The sequence below is a fragment of the Syzygium oleosum genome, unplaced genomic scaffold (genome assembly GCF_021117445.2).
Source record: "Syzygium oleosum isolate NSW1041296 unplaced genomic scaffold, Sole_v2.1 Sole_v2.18, whole genome shotgun sequence".
Taxonomy (NCBI): Eukaryota; Viridiplantae; Streptophyta; class Magnoliopsida; order Myrtales; family Myrtaceae; genus Syzygium; species Syzygium oleosum.
Window position 1 is genome coordinate 3,968,641 of NW_026607502.1, and position 13,692 is coordinate 3,982,332.

The following is a 13,692-nucleotide window of genomic DNA, read 5'->3' on the forward strand; positions in this document are numbered from 1 at the left end:
ACGCCTCGAGTCCTCGACGTGCCGGATGACCAAGTGCGCTGCCGTCTCCGCCTCGGGCAACAGACCCAGACGCGCCGCCGTCTCCGCCCGCCGTCTCCGCCCATTGTCTCCGCCTGGGCAACAGGCCCAGACGCGCCGCCATCTCTGCCCGTCGTCTCCGCCTGGGGCAACAGGCCCATGGCGCCGCCATCTCCGCCTGCCGTCTCCGCCCGCCATTTCCGCCTCGGGCAACAGCCCAGGCGCGAGCGGAACAAGATCGATCCATCCCTGCTTCGTTCCTTCTCAATTGATCATATCAATTCGTATTTTAAATTCGTCTAACCCTAATTGAGACTCACTTTAGGCATACATCATATGTATCAACAATTAGGTTTTCCAATTCAACTTCAATATATCACAAGCAGCTCTGATACCACTGTAGGGTTCATCAACGAAAAACAACGCAGCGGAATATAGAACCCTAGACAGGATCCATGTGTATATTGAAATCGGAAACGAATTTTGATACGTACCTTTTGCAGATCGAAGATAAATCAGCAACTGATTGTGTCTGGATGAGCGCCCCAAGTGTTGCGCCTCTACCGGTATCTACACACACGAACGGAATTCTCCAACGATCCACGTGCTAGCGAAAGATCTTGAAGTTTCTTTTTCTTGAGCGCCTTTTGATTTTCGATACTCTATCGAAAAAACCCTAGACAGAGAACGATTCTCTATCTATTTATACAGCCTCATTAGCTAACGGAATTAAAAGAAGTGGGCCGGGCTATTTGGGCCAGCCAAACCGTCCACCTTCAATCGTACGTTTAATCGCTATCTCACAACGCGCACGACCGCATAGATAATTTAAATAGGAGAATAAATTAAAATCTACTTCTTAAGTAGATCAAGGCGCATATACAATATTAAATCCGTTCGCTATTGTGTGCGACCTTGTAGGTTCACTAAACATTAGCAGTGTGCCCAGAACTCTTTTGGCCCACAAGTCATAAGCGGTCTCTAGCAAAACATTATGACTACCTAAGTATAGTGAAGATCGGTTTTCCGACACAACCTAATCCACAACTAATATTCGAGTATCAACCTTGATTGATTTTTAGGGCAGACCACTAACAGGAAATTCATGGGTTGCCCATAGAAGGGAGGACGGAAGAAGTTATTAGAAAAATTGCTGAGAATATTAGTGAGGTCTCAAAGGTGAAAATTGAAACTAAAGGTTATGCATCATTATAGTGGGAAAGGCAAGGGTTACCTTGGAACTCTCATCCTCATTACTCTTTGGAATGATCTCTAGTTTTGGGGGAAAGAAATATTGTCTAGACTTCAGGTATGAACGGCTCCCACTTTTCTGCCATAAGTGTGGTAGAATTGGTCGCTATGACAAAAGTTGCAAAGAAATGCCTTATGATAAAGAATTTTTCTCCAATGGTGACAACCTTCTATTTGGATCATGGTTAAAGGCCGAGGCCAATACTAAAAGTCCCTTCTAGAAGGTTTTTTATGGAGAAATCACTATGGACAGTCTATAGCATGAAATGGTGCTCGAAACTCCAGTTAATTCTGGGCAAATTATTCTTTTCCATAGGGAAACTAGTAGTCCCCAGATTCACCATAACAACTTACAAGAAGAAAGGGGCAAAAGAAAACTTACTCCTATCCCTTTCAATTACACAAGGATTAAAAGATTTTGTCCCCCCCATCTTCGACTCCTCCTTTGCTCCTAGAGCTCCCTTCATCATAGGTTGCAAGGGATACCCTGTAGAGGAAACAAAAAAGGCCAAATGTTAGAGACAATAAGAAAGGAAGAAGGGATTGCCCGTGTGAACTGCAGAATTCCAGTCTGCAATTGCTAGATGAAATTGAACTCTCGTAAATCCCAGTCCGAATAGCGATGGAATTGGGAAAAGGGGCTCTACTGGCTACCCTTAATAAGCCATCAGGTTACAAATGAAGCTACTGTATTGAAACTGCCAGGGGTTTGGGCACATCCTTGACAGTCCAACCTTTATGAGCCATTGTGGCTCAAGAAAGGCCTAGTGTGGAGTTCTTGATGGAAACCAAAAATCAGGATTTAGTGATTCAAAAACTGAAAAGAAATTTGAAATTGCAGAATTGTTATGTGGGGAATCCAATTCGGATTGCTAGGGCTTTGGCTCTAGTGTGGAATGTTATGAAACCTATTACTGTGAACTCGGCTTCAAATGATTTCTCTAAAGGGATTTATGAAGATACCGAGAGGAGGAAGTAGATCGGAATTACTTTTGTCCATGGATCGGCTGTATACTGGGATAGACTCATCTTATGGGAGAAGTTGCAAGATATATACTCCCTAAATACCCTACCTTAGGTGTGCTTAGGTGATTTTAAAGAAAATCTATACAATTAGGACAAAATGAAAAAAAGAATGGCAGAGCATTCAGGTATATATAAACCTCCTCTTCTTCTTTCATCTCTTGTTGGTTTCTGCTTTAAACCTCTCTCAGCTTTCACAATATCTCATCGCTCTCTTCTGGTTCTCTCTCTCTCATCCCCGACATGGGAGAACTAGCTCATCATCATCCTCAGGAACTGCAACTCCACATCGTGGGTAAGTCCAACTCTTGAAGGATTTACTTACATCTGAAAATGTGAACAAGTTATTCCTTACAAGTTACAACACCATGAGCTCCCACTCCTGGACTTCTGATGAATCCTAGGACTATGAACTTATGCTTCTTCGCCTGGACAAGCCAACATAAAAAAGTGCCTTTTATCAACCATGTGTGCCTACTTTATTGATTCATTGCTTTCGGTTTACGATGCAATAGATCTGTAGCTATTAGGGGTGGGTCTTAGGTAGGCTGTCCAATGAACCCCCTTTCTTTTATTTTTTTTAATCTATTTTATGCAATTTTGTTGATATTCTGTGTGAACTTCCAAATTAATCATTTTTAACAAATGACTCAACACAACATGATTTAACTCAATATTGATAGAAATTGATAAGTTTTCATGCTATCACTGCCGACCAATCTCAACTTCTACATCAGCTAGAGAAAATTATGCACGGTGCATTATGGCTATACTAGTGGTCTTTGTAGATTAGCCCACGGTACGGATTCGATTTTTGATAACATTAAATATAAATTACTTTATGTCTGGGCCATTTTCCTGGGTCTAGACTTGAGTCTTATGCATCTATGATTTCCATCAGATATTTCATGGTTCGAGATTTATAGAATTAAGGTGGATTTCTCACCGTTAAAGTAAAAAACTAAGCCCATTTAAAAGAGTTATAATCATGCATGATTGAGTTATAGTTTGTCTAAATTGAAAGTATGTCAAATTGAATTAACTCATAATCATTTACCCATTATTTTAGTCTAAATACATGGGACTGAGATTAACATCATAATCTTATTAACGATCAGTATTCAATATGATAGATATTCTTTTTTATGTTAGCTTTGCCAATTGATTAGAAAGTCTTTTGGGAAAATGTTTTCCTTTGCATCATCATTTCCACAGCAAATCTCATCATTTTTGCATGACAAAGGTGATCTTGTAGACGGTTCTTATACCAAAGCCCCTAAATTTGTGGTCGCATGGCCAATAAAATTGAGCTCTTGTACTATTATACGTAATATTTACAAAAATACATAGTATATACACGTGTATACAATATATTATATATACTTTCTCTTTATTTGAAAACGATCTGAAATTTTTGGTAGATATATATATATATATATATATATATATATATATATATATATATATGGATGGCATTTGACGAGTAAGCTCGAAATCATTCATCAATTACAATAATAATACCGATGAAAACTCTTTGTGGTGGGGTAGGTAAAGTGCAAAGTGCACGCAAGATTGTCGACTTCGGCAGACATCATTGTTAATTTGAGATGGACTTGGTTAGGGTCCCACGTGTGATTCTATAGACACAGTCATGGTGAATTTAGTAAAGATTGTATTGCATTTGTCAATCCTAAATGTTCTCCCAAAATTAAAAGGTCTACATCCTAGCAATTTTCCCGAAAAAAGATTCCTAGTTTTGACGCACGTTACTTTGCTTGCTCATATATTACATATATATGATTAGTCTACTCATACTTTTGATATAAGATGTAACGTATTCACTAAATAATGAATCTGATTATAGACATAATAGTTGCGTCTTTTGATTTATTGTGACTAGTCATCAAATTTATATGGATCCCAATTCCATTTATGTGCCATTTATACACTTTCTCTCTTACTAATTAAAATCCTTAGTTGAATTGCTATTCAATTTATGACCAGGTGATCCAGAAGCCAAAGAAGAGAACGTCCCATCCCACCCCAGAAGCTTTACTGCCAATAATCAAGCAACAATAACCCCTAAACCTAAGAACTTCTGGTGGTGGATTAGAGTGGCCCTCTACTCACTCTTTGGGCTCTCTGGCCAATCGGTGGGCACGCTCCTTGGAAGGCTCTACTACAACAAAGGAGGCAACAGCAAATGGCTTGCCACACTTGTCACATTAGCAAGCTTTCCCATCCTCCTTCTCTACTTCGTCCCCACACCTAGAAACCCCAATAACCCCCACATTGAAACACACTTACAAGCTCAATCTCAATCCCAATCACCCTCTCTCAAGAGCCTTGCCCTTGTGTACCTCTCTCTAGGCACAATTGTGGCCCTATATTGCTATTTATACTCAGTTGGCCTCTTGTACCTCCCTGTCTCCACCTACACCCTCGTTTGCTCCTCCCAATTGGCCTTCAATGCCCTATTCTCCTTCTTCCTAAATGCCCAAAAGTTCAACCCCTACATCACCAACTCCCTAGTCCTCCTCACGATCTCCTCAACTCTCCTTGTGTTCCAATCAAATTCAGATGACCCCAAGGGGGGTCTCCAAAGGGAAGTATGCACTGGGGTTTGTGTGCACAATCGGGGCATTAGCCGGTTATGGTCTTTTCATGTCCTTAACCCAACTTTGCTTTAGGAGGGTCATAAGGAAGGAGACTTTTAGGGCAATTTTGGACATGCTTGTGTACCAATCTTTAGTGGCTAGTGTGATTATTGTGGTGGGGTTGTTTGGGAGTGGTGAGTGGGAGAATTTGGGGATAGAGATGTATGCCTACGAGCTAGGGAAGGTGAACTATGTGATGAACTTGGTCGGTATGGCGATTAACTGGCAAGTGTTTGGGATCAGCACAATTGGGTTGATATTAGTCGTGTCGTCTTTATTCTCGAACTCGATTAGTGTGGTGGGGTTACCGATTGTGCCCATTTTCGCAGTTGTGTTCTTTGGGGAGGGGATGGATGGGGTCAAGGTGATGGCTATGATCTTGGCCATTTGGGGGTTCGTTTCTTATGTGTACCAACAATATTTGGACGATGCCCAGTTGAAGTCTCAAAGGAATATTGTTGGTGGGGATGAGGTTAGTGTGAGATCGCCACTAAATGCTCCAATTGCAAGAGTTGGTGGATGATAAAAGTTGGTGGAGTATTTCAATTTGGGTTAAGCCAAATTTAAGTAGAGAGAGGTAATTTCTTGCTGTAATTATTTGGAGTTGAAAACGAGGAACATAATAAGAAGATTTTTTTTTTGGTCCAATAATAAGAAGATTGAAAATGTTGCTAATGTTTGATTGCTTCACTGTGTTTTAAATTCAAGAAAGGACATGCCGTCTTTAGTGCCCATTTTGCAATCTCATATGAAAGTTAGTTACTTATGTGTCATTTGACTAATATATAGTACTATCTAATGCAAATAATACTCGGATTATATTATTAAACATGGGACAGAGGAGATACTTAAATTGCTTCGTACGCAAAAAACTAAAGAGTTGACCAAAGTTCTGTCAGTTATCTCCGATCCTTTTTAAGGTAGGTAAGGCAATTAGGGGGATGCTCACCCTGAGGTTGTAGTTGTTACCTTAACCTCAGCAGTCACTACTACTTAGGGGCGCTCTTGACCAACCCTACTAGTGAGTTGACCAAGAGTATACGAGCCTTATTTTACGCCCTAGGCGACCGAACAACCCTGAGCCCCCTGTTCCCCCTGGATATTTATCTTTCCCAAAGGGATGGAATATCTTGCTAGGGTTTTTATATCCCCAAAAGCCTAAATGAGAGACTTTAGGAGATGAAACCTTTTAAGGATATTCTCATATTCAAATTCTTCAGTTATATCTGATCCTTTTTATTTTCTTGTAAGACTTAGCAGCAGGTGATTTTTTTTTTCCATTTCACTATAAGACAAATTGCATATGTCCTACCGATTGATTGAACATACTATTATAAATTATTGAAATCATACGAACTTCCGAAGTTTCAGGACCTTCAATCGTTATTTTGGACTTCCATTTAGATGAAAACACTCTTGGAAAACATCAATAGAAGAAAGAGAAAAAGAAAAAGAAAAGATCAATGGTGCTTTTCGGCTACTTTTCGGCTGATTGCAATCGGAAATGGGAGAAGAAGCCTAAGTAGGACTGACGTAGTGGAGATGCAATCGAATTTGAAGCTTCGATAAAATGCAAGGAAAATGAGAATGTGACAACAATCCGTTACTTTTATTGGAGCGATGAAGCCTTCATTATCCGGTTTCTAGGGGAAATGAATTTCAACACATGAACTTTGTACTAAAAAAAACTAAGTAGAGTTTCTCAAAAAAAAAAAAACTAATGTGTGAATCAACAGCTTATATTGCATTATTTACAAGGGTTGGATGTCCCCTTTCCAATTACTAGATTTATTTGCATGTAAGTGTTGATATCAATTTGGGATGGATAAGTGTGTTAGCGCGTGTTAAAATCTTGCCGACTTTATGAAGTAATCAAGTGCAAGACGCCCGACAAGAATTTTTTATTTTATGGGTACATTAAAAAAGGCCATACGACGTTTCGTCATAATCAAGCATTCATTTTTGTCTTTGGGCAAAAAAAAAAAATATTGCAGAGTTTTTTTTACTAACCATGTGAGTCTCCTATATTGATTCATTTGTTTCTGTTATTAATGCAACAGATCTCTGGGTGTTAGGTGTTCGGTCTTTGGTACGTGGTCCAATGAACCGCCTTTCTTTTAACTCTTATCTTTGCTTTTATGCAACTTTCTTATCAATAGTTGATATTTTGTATGAACTTTAAATAAATTATTTTTAATAAATGATCTGACACGACATGATTTAACTCAAATTGGATGGGTTTTCACACTATCATTGCCGAACAAACTCGACATCTATAGCAGTTGGGACTAAAAATTAAACAGGATGCATTATGCTTAAATTAGTTGGGACTAGAAATTGGACCTACCTTTAGCATCCGTTTGCTTTTAACCAAATGAGTGATGAGGCCCCCTTAACTGATGGCTTTTAGTAGGGAAAAAAAGTTGCTATAGTAATTAACTAAGGTTCTAACATATGTAAGATTAGGCCACGACACAGACTGGATTTTCGACAATGCTAAATACAAATAGTTTTATGATTGGGCCATCTCCCGAGTTCAAACATATGCTAAAGGTAGGCTTTATAACACATGCTTTTAGTAAGCACAGCCATGATTTTCATTAGATTTCATGGTCGACGTTTATGGAAGTAAGGTTGGCTTTCTAGTAAAAAACTGAATTCATTTGAAAGATTATTAATCATACATGATTGAAAATTTCAAAAATATAGTTTGTCTAATGGAAAGTATGTCAAACTGAATTATACACAACCATTTGCGCATTATTTGAGTCTAAATGCATGGAAACTAAGATTAACATCGTAGTCTTTATTTGACGATTCATATTCAGCATGGTAAATATTCTATTTACAGTTAGCTTTGCCAACTGATTTAGAAAGTCTTTTGGGAAAGTGCTTTCCTTTGCATCATCATTTTTCGGCAAATTCCATACCTTTTGTGAATGACCAAGGTTTTTCGTGGACGGTTCTTATACCATCAAATGCTTTGGGGGTAATCATTCCCCCATTGCGAGAATAATGCCCATGAAGAGTCTTTGGGTGGGTGGGTCTAGCGCACCCAAGATCATCGACTTGGTTAGACATCATTGTCGATTGAAGATGGACTTGCTTTGAGTCCCACTGGTGATTCTTATATACACGTCATGGTGAATCTAGTAAGCATTTATCAATCCTAGCTGTTTTCCCAAACAATGAAAGGTCTAGTCCTTCACGTATAAGAAAGATGGTGACAAAGTAAGCGTTTATCTCCAACACCTCCTTTTGACTTATGTTACTTTCTTTGCACATATATAGTACGGATACATAATTAGTTAATTCTACGTTTGATAAATATGTCAACTCACTAAGTGGATCTGATATGCACTCGGGTTTGTGTGCACAACTGAGGCATTGGCTGGTTATGGGCTTGACCTATCCTTGCCCCAACTTTGTTTTAGGAGGGTCATAAGGAAGGAGACGTTTAGGGGAGTTTTAGACACGATTGTGTACCAATCTTTAGTGTCTAGTGTAATTATTGCGGTCGGGTTGTTTGTGAGTGGTGAGTGGGAGTATCTAGGGAGAGAGATGGATGGCTGTGAGGCTGGGAAGGTGAGCTATGTGATGAATTTAGTTGGGACGGCAATTGCTTGGCAAGTGTTCATGACGGACGCAGTTTGCTGTCTGGTTGACATTCGACGTGTCATCCTTGTTCTCATACCCGATTAGTGCAATGGGGTTGCCTCACGGAGATGATCAGTGTTAAGATATGTCTTGAATTTTATGTACTCGGTCCAGTTCATTACTCGACCTGACATATTTTTTGTGCAACCCAAAAGTGGAGAAAAAATTGAGATTTGATTTGTGATATCGGTCCAACTCGGAGTAAGCGAACAAATCTTTATGGTGGTCCGCCCAAGCTAGAACAATCGAATTAATGTCTCGGGGGGTTCGGGGGCCATGCCCTCGAGGAAATTTTTTGGGGAGTCCTATTTATATTGCGGCTAGGTTTTTTCATTGATTAAGAGAGATTTTCGTTTTGGGAGAGATCAGTGAGCCGTGAGGTTTTGTTAAGTCATTTTCGACTTCTAAAAATTGTACTCTCTTTGACTATAGTGGAATCTTGTTTTACCTCGCCCGTGGGCGTAGATCACCTTGTGATCGAACCACGTAAATCTTTGTGTTCTGTATTTGTTTTTTCGCGTTTGCTTCAACAATCGGATACTGCTTGGAGACTAATAACCGCATCTTGGTGTATCAGTTTGCCACTCAGGGCTCTTTACATGATATACTGCATGGTATGACCGCAAGGTCCGCAACCGCACCATATCACAATCACTGTTTTGACTCGGAAAAGGGTCATATGAATCTAATTCATGGTCCTTGGACAGGTAGGAAAGGAGTGCAAGGCGCTGAACCTGGTCCTGTGCTTAGTTGGAACCAGAGAGTGAAAATTGCGTACGGTGCAGCTAGAGGCCTCGAGTACCTGCACGAGAAAGTTCAGCCTCCAATTGTCAATCGAGACGTCAGATCTAGCAACGTGCTTCAGTTCGACGATTTCCTGGCAAAGATTGCGGATTTCAACTTGTCGAATCAGTCGTCTAACACCGCAGCGCAGCTGCATTCAACTAGGGTCTTGGGAACTTTTGGCTACCATGCTCCAGAGTAAGCGACTCGATTTAGAGCCAAGAAAAACTAAAACAATGCTTTGCTAGGAAAAATTGAAGACTGAGAAGAGTTTAGAAGATTGCTTTGTTTCCGTAGAGTTATTGATTGATTGGAAGGAAAGTGAATGACCCATGCTTTTGAAATAGTGAAACGAAAAAACAACATTACCGATACGGTGGGTTGAAAGACATCCTTAGAAAGATTTAGCTCATTAGATTGTACATTACTGTTACCATTTAATTTCATTTAGAATCGAAAGAAATAACAAGATTACAAGTTATGATGTTTCTCTGTTAAGTACATCCAAGTAGTGTGGTGCATATTTCTGCTTGAAAACGACTTGATGAAGAGGATAACAGTAAAACAACTCTCTTAAGCTTTTCGTTCATTGCATAAACAGAGATAAAGCCTTATGGATATTAGACAGCATCATTTTTTTCATCGTCGCCTCAAAGAACAGAAACGATGATTGGTTTGAATGTTTTAGGAGCTGCTGAATACCATAATGTTTGGGTTCCTCAGGGATATACCAAAGTCAAAACTGTCTGGAAAATGATGTGAAATTTCTACTTCCCACCTGAGGAGTACTTTAGCGAATGGTTTAGAAGTGAAAACACTGATCACCTCTATGCAATTTCCAGTTTCTCCACGGTGATTTTTTTACTTTGAATTTCAGGTACGCCATGACAGGGCAGATCACCCAGAAAAGCGATGTCTACAGTTTCGGGGTGGTCCTTCTAGAGCTCTGATGGGGCCAAGGTGATCGCTATGATCTTGGCCATTTTTGGGGTTCACTTCTTATGTGTACCAACATAATTTGGACGATGCCATGTTAAAGGGTCGAAGGAAGAGTGTTGGTGGGGATGAAGTGAGCGTGAGATCGCCACTAATTGCTTCAATTGCAAGAGGAGGTGGATGATTAAAGATGGTGGACTGCATTAGTTTGTGTTTAGCCAAGTTCAAGTAGAGAGAGGTATTTCTTGCGGCAGAACCATCTGGATGAAAAAAATTAAAAAAAACAATGAACAGAATAAGAAGATTGAAAATGTTGCTAATATTTAATATCTTTGCTGTTTTTATTACAAGAAAGTGCATTTTGTCTTTAGTGCCCATTTTTCTATCTCTTTATGAAAGTTAGGTACTTATGTGTTATCTGACCAGTAGGATACTACTAGCTAATGCAAATGATTTTGCCGGAATTATATTATTAAACATGGGACAGAAGAGATACTTAAATTGCTTCATATAAAAAACATATAAGAGTTGACTACGTCTTGTCAAGTTGTCTCCAATCCTTACTATTTTAATGTGCGAGTTAGTACTAGCTGGAAAATTTATTTGGGGAGCATTTTCTCTGGAGTACAAGTTCCCAATGTGCTTCCGATTGATTGGGCAATCTTTCATAGAATTGTTGAATTCAAGAGACTTCCGAAGTTTTAGGACCGTCATAATGGCAGTCAACTGTTTTGGACTTCTTTCAGATACAGATACTTTTGGAAAATACTGAATGCTCTCCTCACTATTTAGTCAATTTTCAATTTTCATTCTTTTTTTCTGAAAATACCACTTTGCATCAACACAAAACCCTCCAACCAAAAAAGGCAATTACCCCCTCCTAGGAAACACTAAGGCTGCGCATGACAACTTGTCAAACAGTGTTTGATTCTGTTCTTTTGTTCCCAGAATCAGTTTGGGAACAAAAATGCGTTTGTTTAATTTTTTGATTCTGGGCACAATTTTGTCAAAAATTGTTCCCAGAATCAGTATTCAAGAATAAAAAAAAAGTAGCTTCTTGATTCTGGGAACAATTTTGATAATCAATTTTTTTTTCTTCCTTTTCTTGATTTTTAATGTAGCTTCTAATGTCCGGCCCGAGGACCGCCCTCGCCGGATCTGACGAGAATAAAATATTTTAATAAAAATATTATTAAAATAAAAAATATTTTACCGGCCATGGCGCGACAGGCCATGGCCAAAAAAAAGAAAAAATATATTTTTAATAAAAAATTTTAATAAAAATATTATTAATAAAAAAATATTTTACCGCCATGGCCGGTGACCAGGCCATGGCAAAAAAAGAAAAAATATATATTTTTAATAAAAATATTATTAATAAAAGAATATTTTACTGGCCATGGCCAGCGACCAGGCCATGGCAAAAAAAAATAAAAATGTTTATTTTTAATAAAAATATTTTAATAAAAAATATTATTAAGAAAAAGATATTTTACAGGCCATGGCCGGCGATCAGGCCATGGCAAAAAAAAAGAAAAAATATATTTTTAATAAAAATATTTTAATAAAAAAATATTTTACCAACCATGGCCGGCGACCAGGCCAAGGCCAAAAAAAATAAAAATATATATTTTTAATAAAAATATTATTAATAAAAAATATTATTAATAAAAAAAATATTTTACCGACCATGGCCGGCGACCGGCCATGGCCCAAAAAAATAAAAATGTATATTTTTAATAAAAATATTTTAATAAAAAATATTATTAATAAAAAAATTATTTGACTGGCCATGGTCGGCAACCAGGCCATGGCCAAAAAAATATATAATTTTTTTGGCATAAAAAAATTTTAATAAAAAATATTATTAATAAAAAAATATTTTACCAACCATGGCCAGCGACCAGGTCAAGGCCAAAAAAAATAAAAATATATATTTTTAATAAAAAATATTATTAATAAAAAACTATTTTACCGACCATGGCGGCGACCAGGCCATGGCCCAAAAAATAAAAATGTATATTTTTAATAAAAAATATTATTAATAAAAAATATTTTTTGGCCATATCGGCCATGGCCAAAAATATATATATATATATATATATATATATTTTAATAAAAAAATTATTAATAAAAAAAATATTTTGCCGGTCATGGCCGGCGATCAGGCCATGGCCAAAAAAAAGAAAAAATACTTTTAATAAAAATATTATTAATAAAAAAATATTTTACCGGTTATGGTTGGCGAGCAGGCCATGGCCAAGAAGGAGGAAAAGACAAAAAGAAAAGAAAAAAAAGAAAGAAATATTAAAATATTATTAATAAAAAGAAATTTTGTGGCGTTATTAAACGCATTTCTGTTCTTTTTCTATTCCAGGGATGAAATTTTGGACCGTTAACAAACGCCTTAAAATGCTCAGAATCAATTCCGGGCACATAATAAAAAAGAATCATTTCTCAGCAGAATCTGTTCCCGGGCACAGAATCGTTGTCATGTGCAGCCTAAACACACAAAAGCTAACCCCCAATACTCTACTTCCCAAAAGCCCCAAATGCACATAACCTAATGCCCTCCGTCCACCACCACCAGCTGCCTCCATTGGATTCAACCTACAACCTCTGCACATCGATGGTCGTCGACCTTTGCCACCGTTGCTCCCACTGCTGCCCTTGACCGTATAGCCCCTTTTATCACTAGTTTTTCCTTTTCTATTCGTGCTTTGTCTTTCTTTCCTTCTCTAACTCTCTTCCTCATAGCTTGATGACAGCGTAGAGCTTGCCACCTCTTTTGGCAGAGGCGTCGAACCTCTAGATCTAGAGACTTGACGTCTCCTCCATAGAGTCGGAGCTTGATGACGTGGTCAAGGTTGGACTGTGATGGAGGAGCCACGAGCTCGAGCCAGTAGTGCTGCAAATTCAGAGAGAGACGTACGAAGGCGAGCTACTCGGGGTTGATATGAGTGAGGGCAAGCCGCATTGAAAAGCAAGGGTCTTGTAATTGGGATTTACTTTTGAGGGTTGGAGAATTTAAAAATGTGACAGGGGTAACTTTGTTAAAAAAAAACGATTTTGTAAATAAATGTAGGATGCTAACTGCCGTAAACTGCAAATTGCTATCCAAATTGAAAACCTAGGATGCAAAGTGGTAATTTCAAAAATAGAAGATGGAAAGAGATAATGATATGAAAATTGAGGATGGTTCTTGGGTTTTTTGGGGTCACTGGGCCTCCTTTCTACCCCCCAATGTATCACTTGTGTAAGGTGACAACAATGTGTCACTAATTTTTAAATTAAAACCAAACTTGACTAGAAAATTTCTAGTTCCTTCATATTCAAATACAAGGCTAATCTTTTGTCAATAAGAATC

The 13,692-nt window shown here is 38.3% G+C and overlaps 1 protein-coding gene and 1 pseudogene across 1 annotated transcript; both read left to right on the plus strand.

Annotated features, from left to right (window-relative positions):
- Window positions 1-2,535: 2,535 nt before the first annotated feature.
- LOC115663692 (purine permease 21-like) lies at window positions 2,536-5,481 on the plus strand (annotated as a pseudogene).
- Window positions 5,482-9,120: 3,639 nt separating this feature from the next.
- On the plus strand, window positions 9,121-10,339 carry LOC115667853 (probable protein kinase At2g41970; the record flags this gene model as incomplete). The annotated part of the gene is made up of 3 exons (XM_056319810.1): window positions 9,121-9,220; window positions 9,314-9,587; window positions 10,267-10,339. Coding segments are annotated over 3 exons (447 nt in total), but the record flags the coding sequence as incomplete, so codon positions are not given.
- Between the last annotated feature and the right edge of the window lie 3,353 nt (window positions 10,340-13,692).